A 12,002-nucleotide genomic window follows, 5' to 3' on the forward strand; every position below is an offset into this window, starting at 1 on the left:
CAACAGGCAAACAGAGTTCAGAGCCTGTTTTGGGGAAGCCGAGCTCTGCCTCCTGGGCTGGTCCCCGGCAGGGGACAGGGCTTGGATCTGGTCATCTGTTAATACTGGGCATAGGGGGACTGGACCCCAAGGTAGCATGGGCAGGTCTATGGGGAGGTCCAAGTGGGGTGCAGATGGCGAGTGTGTTATCTCATACAAAATGACACTTATTTTTTCCACCAGTTAAAAAGAAGCTAGAAGCTTTACTAAAATGCCAGGGGCCTCAGGCTGGATTATTCAGTTTAAGATTGACACACAAACAAATGTAACTTCATCAGAGTGAATTCAAAACAGTGTGAAATGGGAGCTTTGTGACCAGGAGCAGCCAATGGGCAGCAGAAAGGCAGAAGAAAGTCTGGCTTGGCTGGTGGAACATGAAGATTGTTAAAAAGAAGAGGGCTGGTAACGCCGGTGGAGTGAAGAGTTTAGCAGGAATTGGGTAGATGATAATGAGGCATGAAGTCAAGGGCCTCCCTCAGTGCTGCCTGAGTAGAAATGCCACTGCTGGCTGCTAGGTTTAAACTTTGGGTGGAGCAGGGATTGAAGGGGATCTGCCTCCGTAGCAGCCCAGGGGCATGCGTGTGTTGGGGGCAGAAGGTTATATCCCTGGTGGAGGATCTAGCAGCGTCTGCACTGGTGCGTGGTGCAGCTTGGAGGCCGTGCACTTAAGCAGGGGTAGTTGGCTCAGGGTCTAGTGTTTGCATTTCTCACCGGGGCACCTCCCCACCTCCGTGCGCTTTGCAAAAGGAAATGAGCTCTTCTTTTTCTCCACGGGAAGGGGATTTATAAACGGCTCAAGAGGGGGAACATTCAAGCCTTACCCGGAGCAACCCGTGGATGGGAGGGAACCATCTGAACCCATCCCTGGGAGCTAATGAGAAGCTTCCTAATGACCAGCGATGTGCAAAGGCTTGGGAGCAAATGCCCCCTCTGCATCTCTTGGAGGCTGGCATGGACGTGGTGGGAATGGAGCAACAGCTCGTTAAACTGTAGGATCTGGGCAAATTAATGAGGCTCGTCTGCCAGCATCGGGAGCGAGGTGGTAACACCTCCAGGTTTCAGGCCAGGGGTTTTCAACCCAACGCAGCAAAGCCCTGAAGCTCATACTTAAGTTGATGGGTATGAAGTAGCCCTGGAGACCTACGCACGTGCTGTGTGTGCTAATGGGGCTGGCGGGGATCTCCAGGGGTCACGTCTAGTCCAACCGCTGCCTGAGGCAGGATGAGCCCTGTCCATACCAGCCCAGATGCATCCGTTGTCCAACCTCGTAGCAAAACTGTACAATCAACCCTTCCCCAGCACTGGGCACCCCCCCGCCCCTGCCACGGGGGAAGCAGGGGCGCTGCGGCCACTGATGTCCCGCTGCTGCAAAGGTTGTTAATAGGCGCTCCCGAGATCCATGTCTGCATGGCTGGAAGTAGCAGGATGGGCAGGGCCTGGCCTCCGTGGGTCCAAATAGCTGTCAAAACCATCCCTCCTCTGATGGGGGTGGTGTTGGCGATGGAGGTGGTGGTGTGTCCCTGGTACTGGAGAGCCTGGTTGGCCTCCGTGGCAGGGAAATGCTGGTTGCTGTGAGGACACGTGGAGCGTCTGAGCTATGCAGGGCTGGCGTTCGGGGTGACTGGGCTGAGGAGAATACCATATTTCACCCCCATACCATATTTCCTCGCATACAACACGTACCCCCCACAACCCAGCTCCTGCTGGGAGTTAGCGCGCACTATACGCGAGAAATACGGCAAGAGCCATTTCAGCAGAAACCAGAAACAAAACTGGGTCTGCTGTGGGAGACGGGGAGGAAGACTTCTCTCAAGGAAGAGTCTTGGGCTCGATTGACTAAAGGGAGACTGAAGGGTCAAAGGGTGCCCGGGTCGTGCCAGCTCCGGCTTGCATTCGAGGCTCGCTTTTGGGTTGTGTCCTGCAAACCCAGTGGATGTCATGCCAAACTACCCCTTGGTGGGGTTTCCTTCCTGCTCGGTCTGCTCTGGGATGTTGGGTCTCCTCTTAAGGCAGTAGATCAACGCTTTTTATAGGCTTTAGCTGGGTTTTTCATGGTGGCCAGGTCAGCTCTGTGCCCCGCTGGTGCCTGTGCTCTTTCTGCTCTTACTCATAGCAAAATGCTGGGAGCCTCAGAGCCCATTGCCCAGGGTGGCGGGGGAAGCTGCAGCCACTGTCCCACTGGGAGCAATGGAAGTGGGGACTGGAACCACGTGGGCGTGGGTGGGGAGGGCGGCGAGACCCTGCCGGACGTGGGGCAATGTCACCAGGCTGCGCCGGTGTGCAGGAAGCCTGCAGCATCGTGATGGTCTGGGTCCTTTTGTGGCCTCTGACACTGGAGCCACGGAGCGAGGAAGCCACAGATGTGCCTTTGCCCCCTTTGGGAAGTGGGTTGTCTTCCTCTCCTGGGGCAGCTGGCCACAGTGCCGGGGCCAGGGCTGGAGGGACCCTGGGGCTGAGCCAGTTTGGGCAAGCCCATGGCTTGGAGAGTGACCTTCTCATAGGTCCCTACTACACGTTACATATATGATACCATTAACCAGTGAATTGCGCAATAAATGTAGACAGGCCACGCTTGCAAAGTAATGATCACACGCTAAATTGATGAATTGCGCAATAAATGTGGATGGGCTGTACATGCAAAGTAATTATCCCACAATGAGCTGGTGAATCGTGCAGTAAATGTGGATGGGCCATGCATGCAAAGTAACGATCACACACTGAACTGATGAATTGCGCAATAAATGTAGACAGGCCACATGTGCAAAGTAATTATTATGTGATAAAAATGGCTATAAAAAGAGGCAGCCGGCTGTAAAGTGAGTGCTTGGAAATGTGTAACAACTCTGGAGCGGGTTTCTACCCAACTTGAATTTGAAGGTGTAGCAGGGCCCATCACCTCCGGGCTCCCTGGCCAGCCATCAGCGTTGTCCATGGCCCGGTTGCTCTCACTGTGACCACTGCTATTATTTTTTAATGCTCTTCAGCGCCTTGAAGCCTTGCTGCAGGCTGTCTGCTCTCGCTAGTGACTTCTGGAGAGAGGCAGCGGCTGACAAGGCGACTCGCGCGCACCGATTTGAGGAGGCTTCCCATGGCTGCCGAGCCGTTCCCCCCGATTCTCTTTCTCCGTGCATTTCTCTCCTTGACCCGCATCCACGCCCGGGAGCATCACGTGCCTCTCCGTGGCATGTCGATGCAGGCTGGAGGGATTTGGGGGGAATACTGCAGCCTGCTTTCTCCTCCTCTCCATGGGGGCAGCAATTTCGTTATCTCGCTGCCCCCAGCAGATGCCTTTGCGCGACTTGAACATGGTTGCAGCAGCGAGAGCACAGGCTCGGAGCTGGATTGACTCCATGGGGTTTTAGTCGTTGTTATCCGCTGGATGTGTACAGTGCAGGCAACCTTTGTTCTCCCCGGCTTTCCCCATGGCAGGGTCAGGGGTGTCTGTAGTTTTGCTCAGTGGATTTGTCTGGGATGGTTTGGACGGGGCAGGGGTTGGACTAGGTGGCTCTAGGATCCAGTGATTTCTCCGTGCTCTCATTGCTGCCCCCGTGGACAAGCCTCTCTCTTTCCCCCACCACTGAGTCCATGGCTAGGAAGAGAAGTGTGACCAGAACCATTTAGTGGCTTTGTCGACAGGTGACACCATCACGTAAGCATCCCAAATCCTTCCTGTCGGGCACGTTGGGCAGAGCTGGCACGGGTTTTGGCTTGGGGCTCGTCAGAGGTTACGGTGTGAGCTGGTGGGGGGGGAGTTGTTCTTTGCCTTGGTCTCTGGCGCCTCGTGAATTCACTCCAGACAATGCTGCTCCCTGGGGAATAACAGGACATTAGTATTGGAGCGGTGTCCTTGTATTGCTGTTGCGACCACCTCTGTTCCAGGACTAGCGCGCGCCCATGAGAATAATGTCGTTCCTCTGCCGCTAGGAAGCCAACCTGCAAAATGCCAGATGTTTGCAAGTGACAAAAATGTTCAAGGGCTTGGACGGCAAGTCAGGCGGGGAGAGGCTGGAGGAGCGGGGCACGTTCGGCTTGCGGAAAAGGCGCTGAAGAGGGGACTTGAGAGCAGTCGGCACCTACCTGAAGGGCTGCCCTCGAGAAGAGGGGAAACACCTTTTCTCTCTTGCTGCAGAGAATGGGACGCGGAGCTGTGGCTTGATGTTGCGGCCAAGCAAGGTTGGGTCGGATCACGGGAAAAGCTGCTTCACTGCTAAAGCCGGGAGAGACGCCAGGGACGGGGTGGGGGTGTTAAGGGAAAGGGTGCACAGGCACTGGTGGGGGATGATTTAGGTGCAGCGATGCCCATGCTCTGCAGTGGGTGTCCCAGGTTTCTGAGCTGTGCTGGTTGCCCCCTTCCTGCACCACGTGTCAGGGGGTGTTAATCCTGCCCCAGAGGCGCTGGAGATGTGACGGGGCTGGGCACCAACCCTGCAGGGTCTTGCCCCTGCGCTCGGAGTCGGACCAATGCTGTACTGGGGATCAGGAAGACATCTTCCTCCCTGGTCAGGACCGAGGGTTTTTTGCCTTCTTTTGCAGCAGGGGCCCGACCTCTGCCTGGGATCCCGGGAGCGTACGCTAACAACCTTGTATAGAAGTAGGATGCTGGCGGCTGCAGCCCCCGCCGGCTTTCCCTGGGGCAGGGCCGGGTGTGACATCTGGTGTTGTGTCAGGGTTGACGTTAGTTTTACAAAGAGTTTACATGATGGATGCATCTGGGCTGGCTTGCACGCGGCTGATCCTGCCTCGGGCAGGGGGTTGGACTAGTCCCTTCCAGCCCGGCTTCTCTAGGATCCTGCTGCTTGGGAAGTTATCCCAAGAAGAGGTTGCAAAACCATCCTTCCTTTGAGTGTCACTCAAAAACCCATCCCTCCAGCTCTTCCCTGTCCCGGCCCAGCATCCCCACTCATTTCCTCTTGGGGTTTTTTTTTGTCCCCCCCACTCTATGTCTGATGAAATATTTGCTCTTGCGGGAACTGTCTGCAGCCCGTAAGCATGTTTGAACAGCTTTCCAGAGGGCCCAGGCATTTCGGTTTGTATATGCAAGATCCTAAGCAAACAAACCTGCACCGGGGGCTTTATCAAGTGGCTTTCTATTCAGAGGCACTGGACCATCTCTTTGTTCTCATTAGTCCCTTCCAAACGAGCAGGCAGCTCTGGCTGGCGTGGATCGGGCTGCGACGGGCTTGGCGCTGAACAGCTTAAGGGAGATGAGGCTTCATTAGAGCCTAAATGGGATGCTTAAAAGCAAAAGCCGGTCATAAAAAGACGTGAGATGTATGGAGTGGATAATGGCCTCTTAATACCTCCCTTCCTCGCATGTGGGAGCACTGGTTGGAAACGCCACGCTGCGGACAGCACGGATTTTATTTCTTGGTGTTAAGATGCTCTTCGCTTGCTCGATAGCCCGACTTTGTGGCCTGCAAGGAGACCGGCGGGCACACGGACGATGCATAAGATACTGAAGCTCTTGCCGAGAGGGGGAAGCAGGCCAGGGTGCGGGAGGCGTCCCTTGGCAGACTGAGCCTTGTAAAATGGCTCGTTACCGGCGCCGGAGCTGCCAGGGGCAGGTGGGGTTGGCTGGGTTATGGGCACCTCGAAAGGAACAGAGCGAGTGCTGCGGGCACTTGGTGCATGTACCCAGCCCCTTCGGCTGCGTGCGTCTCCCAGGGGAGGCATCTCCTGCCTCTCAGCTACATGCATGTAGCCAGAAGCCGTGTTAACATGTGGCACTTCATCCAGGCTCCAGCAGTGGATCTGAGCCATCAGCGAGCTATTTGGGCAGGTGATTGAGAAGGGCAGGGTCGGGCCTGTGCTGGTGCCCCCCAGGCCGTGCCCTCTGGAGGTGGCATGGATGCGACCGGCTGTCCAGGACCGCTGCCGGATGGACAGCCGTGTCTCTCCGAGCGGCTGTGGCTCCTGTGGTTTCCCTGTCCTGCCTCTGCGCCATCACCCAGAGCTTGCCGAGTCCTGGCTCTCGGCCTCCAAACACCCAGGACACCCCCTGCCGCTGATGCAAGCAGCAAAGCCCTGGCCCAGCCATGCGACACTGTCCCCGGAGCCGGGCTCAAACTCCACCATGCGACGCTGTCCCTGGGTAGAGCTTCGTCCCGGGAACAAACCCAGTCATGAGGCGCTCTTTCCACGTCCTGCGTGGTCTGGCCTGTGCTGGCTGGCACTGGGATCAAGGCCACGGGTGGTTCCTGTGCTGCTCCTATGCTCGGTGCATCCTTGATGGTCTTGGCCAAGGAACAAGGGGCCCTTTAAAGGCTTGCCGCAGCATCTGCTTGCTTGGTGCTCCATCCTGGGATGCTGTCTTTCCCTATGATTTCATCTTGGCTTTGCTGTGCGCTGCCAACAGCACCCCCCCTGCATCCTGTCCTGGCCGGGGCTTAAAAGCACTGGTCTCTCATGCAGCTCATCCTGCCTTTGGGGACAGAAGCAGCAGCTGTAGGTTGCAGGGATAACCGAAGAGAAATGTCAGGATTTGGCCTTGGCATTTCAGCGCCAGCTTGAGCAATGGAGAGGGGTTGGGGGACATGGCCTGGCGGGTCGGGGAGTGGGTACTGTGAGTGAGCTAGCACGGTGCTAGGGGCTAAGTTCACCTGCTAAGAGGCTGCTCTTTCGAGGTAGTGAGGCTGGGATGTGATCCTGTGTCTGGGGAGGCAGAGGAAGAAAAAAAAAGACTTTCCCAGAGTTATGGCCGCCTCTTCAGCTCAGCTCATTCACCCTCCCTTTCCTGCTTAACTAATGCTGAAACGCTAGGTGCTGCTGAGGACTGGCCTGCATGGGTAGATCTATGGTTCTGAAAAGAGCTAAAGAGTCTCCAGGGCTGTGAAACAGGAGAGACCAGGAGCAGCTAGCAGGCAGCAAAATTGCCCCGAGAAAGGTACTCTTCTCTTCTTTAGTGGAACATCAAGATGGTTAAAAGGAAAGATGATTGTTAACCCCTTTGGAGCAAAGAACAATGGGTCATTAAGTCAATTGACTCCCTTGGCTGCCTGGATAGCAATGCCACAGCTACTGTATTGTGGGGCAGGAATCAAAGCAAGGGTGCTTCTATCCTGTGCAGAAAATCAGCTTCCCTGCCTAGTGTGGCCTTATTCTGGGGGGAAAACATGCGTGTTGTATGTAGAGAAAAGATGGTAGCAAACCAGCAAGCTCTTCAGAGCACTGGAAATCAATACGGCTGGGGTATGGATCAGCCCCTTTGGGAAGCCTCCGACCAGCAAGCGGCACTGGAAACTGGCGGTGTCACCCTGGCAGCCAGTGACCAGTCCCTGCCGGTCAGCGAGTTAACCAGGATTTTCCAGTTGCCCAACCCTTGTTGCGGCCAGCGGTTCAGGTTTCCTTTCTCCTGGCTTGCTAAACGTTCACATCAGAGGCATAAGCTGATCCTCGTGGGAGGCTGGGAACGGGCTTCCCCTGGCCCCATCAGCTCATGATCTCCATTGCAGCCTCCGTCCGTGGGGTAGGAGATCTGGCCAGCTCAGCCGGATACAGAGCGGACTGCCGGCGTGTTGCTGATTTTGAGCCAGACCCAGGGAGCAGGACTTGCTGGAGATGGCGGCAATCATGCCCGTGACAGCTTGTGAAAGAGGAGTTCAAGGGCAGCGGGAGAACGCCAGGGACAGCAGGCACGTGGCCTGGCGCTTCCGCTTGCCTTCTGCTCTTCATTAGGCCTTGCTTTCCCGGCGTCCTCGACCCTCTCTTGAAGCCCCCGGCTTCCCAGCTGCTTCCAGCAGCTCCTTTCATCGTGAGACACCCCCCCTCCCCCCCCATCTCTGCGCCCGTGACCGCTGCAAAGATGCGACGCTCCCGTTATCGGGAGCAGCATGTTAATGGTGGGGGGGACGGGGAGACCGTGCCAGACAGAGCCGCCGTGGAAACGGATGCTGTCTCCTGCAAGGGGGCATCCATCTCGTGGGGGGCTGTTGGACGAGGTAGGGAAATGGAAAACATCTGGCGCTGCTTTTGGAGCCCGGCAGCCAGAAAAGCGATTCTCCACATGCTCCATTTTCCGCCCCGGTTTTCCTCTCCCTGCGGACACTGGCCCTGGATTTTAGCTTTTGCTGAAGTTCTGGCTGCATTTTTTGGCCCCCCACCTCTTTTCTTTCCTGCATGCCCCAGCCCTGGCTGGAATCTCCATCCACAAGCGACTGGGGAGTTGCCTTCTGCTCATTCCTCCGTGAGCATTTCAAGGTAGAGTTTCACTAGGCAGCTCCTTGGATATGTTCAAGGGGCAGCGGGTGCTCTCTGGAGGTCTCTGCTGAGTGTCACCCCCCCCCCCCCAGAAACCCTACTTATTAACCTGTCATCTGCGTGTCTCTTCCTCCGCTCTTCCAAGGCTTTGACTTGGATTCACTGGCGTCCGGGTGGTTTGCTAGAGCAGCTGCAAGGAGCTTCAGTGCCTGGCCCCTGAGACCCCTGCCCAAGAGCGGTAGGGAGGGAAGCTGGTGGGGTGGAAGGAAGCATTGCAGAGCAAATGGCAGAAGGGCCTGATGGGGAGCCAGGGTCTGACCTACTTGGCAGGCTGAGGTTCCTCAGGGTTAGGTTGTGTCCCCGCATCAGGGATTCGCCTTGGGCTGGACATGTGCATGTGCCTCTGTTGTGCATTTGTGTGCGTGCACATATGTATGTGTTTGCATGTCTGCATATGTATATACTTATATACATGTGCGTGTGTGTGTGCGTGTGTATGTATATGTGTGCGCGCGTGTGTATATTTGTTCATATGCATGTGTGTGTGCACGTATTTGTATGTGTGCATGTATATGTGTGCATGCACATGTGTTTGTATGCGTGTGCACGTGTGCATGTGCATATATATGTGCGCATATGTTTGCGTGCGTGTGCATATTTATGTGTGTGTGGTGCATGTATATAGGGGTGTGTGTGTGTGTGTGTGTGTATATATAGACACATGCATGGGTATGTGCGTGTGCCTATGTGTGTGCATGTGTATGTGTGTGTGCGCGGCCTGCCTCCCTCACCCTTGGCTTCTACCGATTTCTTGGCCTGATAACGCTGCCAACGCTCGGTTGGGCTCTCCCCCCGGAGCGGACAGCGCTGACGTCCCGAGCTCCCTGCGTCTTGCTCAGCCTCGGGCCAGCCGAGCGTGGCCACCCGCGCTCCTCTTCCTTCCCTTCCTTTTTAGGTGAAAAGCCACGGCCAGAAGAGCCCTTTTGTTCCCGGCTTTGGAGCGCCGCTGGCTCGCTCCCTCCTTCCTCCCCCTCCAGCAGCTCCGGCAGGAGACTGCGATCAACTCTTCCCGTGGGACCACGTCCTCCTTTCTCCGCACCGGGAGAGAAAGCGGCCCCAAGCAAAGGAAGGACGGAAAAGTTGTAGCCCGGATTTTGCAGAGACCTCGTCTCCTCCCTGCCAGGCCTCAGGCAGGGGGACGCTGTCTCCGGGCAGCTGGCGGAGGTCCGGTCGGATGTGCTTGCTGGAAACCCGCGTCTACCTCTCTGTAGCTGGCCCCGTGGCCCGTCTCCCGCCGCCTTTGCCCAGCATGCCAGGGAGCTGCACGTGCAACGTTCACATTGCACTAGAAAGCTTTGAGAGCAGCCAGCATGGCGGACGGGCCCCACGTTCCCACCCCGGGTCACGAGGGAGCATGGCTTTGGCTTGGGCCTTGTTCCCTTCTCCTCCCCACACCGCCGCTGCACCCTGCGCGCCTGGCTCTGCCTATTCGGCTCCAGTGTGGCATTGCTCCCCCAACCCGGGAGAGTCGGCCCCACGGTTGCATCAATGTTTGCACGGTTCGAGCACGCGGGCTCCAGTTTGCAAACATCCACCCCCGTGCACGGGGTGCCGGGTGGTCCCCGGAGCCCGCCGGCAGCCTGTGGGGCCTGCCAGCATGGTGGGCCGTGCCAGGGAGCTGGCACCAACTGGCGCGTGGGCAGAGGCAGCTGGTCCTCGCCGGAGGAAGGCTGGTGGGTGGGTGGCAGCGGTGCGGTGGCTGCTCGTGGCTGCTGCGATGGTGTTCCCCGCTCAGCAAATTCCTTGGGTTTCCTGGCACGGAGCAGCCCGTCGTGAGTCCCTGTCCCGGCTTCCAGCTGTGGGTCACCAAGCACTTGGGGGGTTTTAAGCCTCTCCCAGAGGTGCTGGGGCTGGGGCTGGGCTGCGCCAATGCTCCTGCCAGCACCCACCCCACAGGGTCGTGGCTGGGGAGTCTTGCCCCTGTGCTCAGGTTCAGCCCCACGGTGCACTGGGGCAGGAAGGGACTTCTCCCCTGTTCAGACTGGTGTGGACTTGGGGGGGTTTGCCTTCCTCTGCAGCGGGGGCACGGCCTGTTCTGGGCTCTCTGCAGCGCCCACGACCCCCCGGCGGCAGCAGGGTGGCGGCGGCCGCGGCCCCCCTGCATCCTGGGAGCAGGGGCGATGCCTGGGAGGGGGAGCAGGATCAGGGGCAGATCCCAGCAGGTCCCCTGCTGGAGGCTCGGGGATGCCCGGTGACCCCTGCAGCTCGGCCGCTCGGCGGGGGGGAGGGTGGGCTGCTGTACCCGACTATCACATCACATTCTCCTGGGAACTATGACATCACTTCCTTCCTCTTGGAAGCTATGGCATCACTTCCTCCTGGGAACTACTATGTCACTACCTTCCTTCTGGAAGCAATTGCATTACTTCCTTCTTCCTGGCAGTTAATACATCGTTTCCTTTGGAGATGCATTCCGTCACTTCCTTCTTCCAGGAAAACATTAACATCACTTCCTCCTGGGAGCTATCGCATCACTTCCTTCCTCCAGGGGGAAGGAAGTGATGCAATAGCTTCCAGGAGGAAGGAAGTGATGTAACTACTCCCAGGAGGAAGTGACATTAATGTCTTCCTTTGGGGCTCTGACCGTGGGCTGCTTGCACTGGAGGGTGTCGAGAGGAGCCGCGGAGAGCGGCGTGCGAGAGGGATGCAGAGCCTCGCCCCTGCCCCTGCCCCTGCCCCTGCCCCTGCCCCTGCCCCGCGGCTCCCGCCGGTTCTCTGGGAGCCGTGCATGTGCCCGGGGCCTGATGAGAAGAGCAGGTTTCCGGGGGTCGCGGGAGCCCGATTCCTGCTGCAGCTTCCTGTCATCTCTGCTTTTGCAACTAAGCGGTGCTTGGGAGTGGGGGGAAGGAGCGGGGCAGGGGCAGGGGCCGGTGTGGGGAGCAGGCCGCGCTTCTTGGTGCCGTCCCGGCTCTGCGTGTCGCGCAGCATTGCCACGCTGCCTCAGTTTCCCTTCTGTTCTGCATTGCAGGGCCGCGATTGCGGGGCGCCGTGAGACCCCGAGGAGCCAGCGGGACCGTCCCCGTCTGCTCGGACACTGGCTTTGCGTCCGCGAGGCTGCCATCGTGGTCCCCCGAGGAGGATGAGAAGACACGCAGCCCATCTCCTGCTGGCCCTGTCTGCTGCCGTGGCCGTGGGCGTGGGCTACCCCTCTCGGCGCTCTGTCCCGGACTTGGATGCCACGCCGAGGCTGACCGTCACCTACAAAGGTAACGAAGGTCTCGCGATTGTCTCGGAGATAAACTCATCGGGGAGCGTCCTGGCACGCGTGTAGCCGGTCTCCCCGGCACGGGGCGGTCGGTGGTGGCCACAGAGCCCGCAGCGCCTGGGTCTCTGGAGCATTTATGATCGAGCTTTTCTAGGAGCGAGACGGTGGCAGCTGAAGGCCCCGGCTTTCCCCGCGGCAGGGTCGGGTGCGATGCCGGCGGCTGTGTCAGGGTTGACGGTCATCTTACAAAGAGTTTAGATGCTGGGTTTGTCTGGGCGGGTTTGGATGGGGCAGGGCAGGAGGGTTCGACGCCCTCTCGGAAAGCCTTGGGCATCCCTTAAAAGCATCCGTGTGCGTGGGGGCAGGGCTGGCTGGTGGCTCGGGGATCAGCCCAGGGTGGCAGCGCTGGATCGCGGGGGGGGGGGTCTCAGTCTTCCCCGTCCCCCGCTGGCTCCGGGGGAAGGCGGCCGGCAGCGTGGCTGAGCTCTGCCCGGAGGAGCTG

The 12,002-nt window shown here is 58.2% G+C and overlaps 1 protein-coding gene across 8 annotated transcripts in view; it reads left to right on the forward strand.

Annotated features, from left to right (window-relative positions):
• Window positions 1-12,002, forward strand: part of SEMA4G (semaphorin 4G) — a 35,889-nt gene that overhangs the window by 14,471 nt on the left and 9,416 nt on the right. For 7 of the 8 annotated variants that reach the window (XM_090057499.1, XM_090057500.1, XM_090057494.1 and 4 more), the window contains exon 2: window positions 11,264-11,501. In XM_090057499.1, coding sequence (XP_089913625.1) covers window positions 11,375-11,501 — 127 coding nt within the window. In that variant the 5' untranslated portion in view covers window positions 11,264-11,374. Of the gene's footprint in view, window positions 1-8,214; window positions 8,236-11,263; window positions 11,502-12,002 lie in introns of those variants that run through there. The other variant, XM_090057501.1, reaches the window with a different exon arrangement.

Source organism: Crocodylus siamensis, chromosome 7, assembly GCF_052110815.1.
Source record: "Crocodylus siamensis isolate JL-2025a chromosome 7, ASM5211081v1, whole genome shotgun sequence".
NCBI classification, from domain to species: Eukaryota; Metazoa; Chordata; order Crocodylia; family Crocodylidae; genus Crocodylus; species Crocodylus siamensis.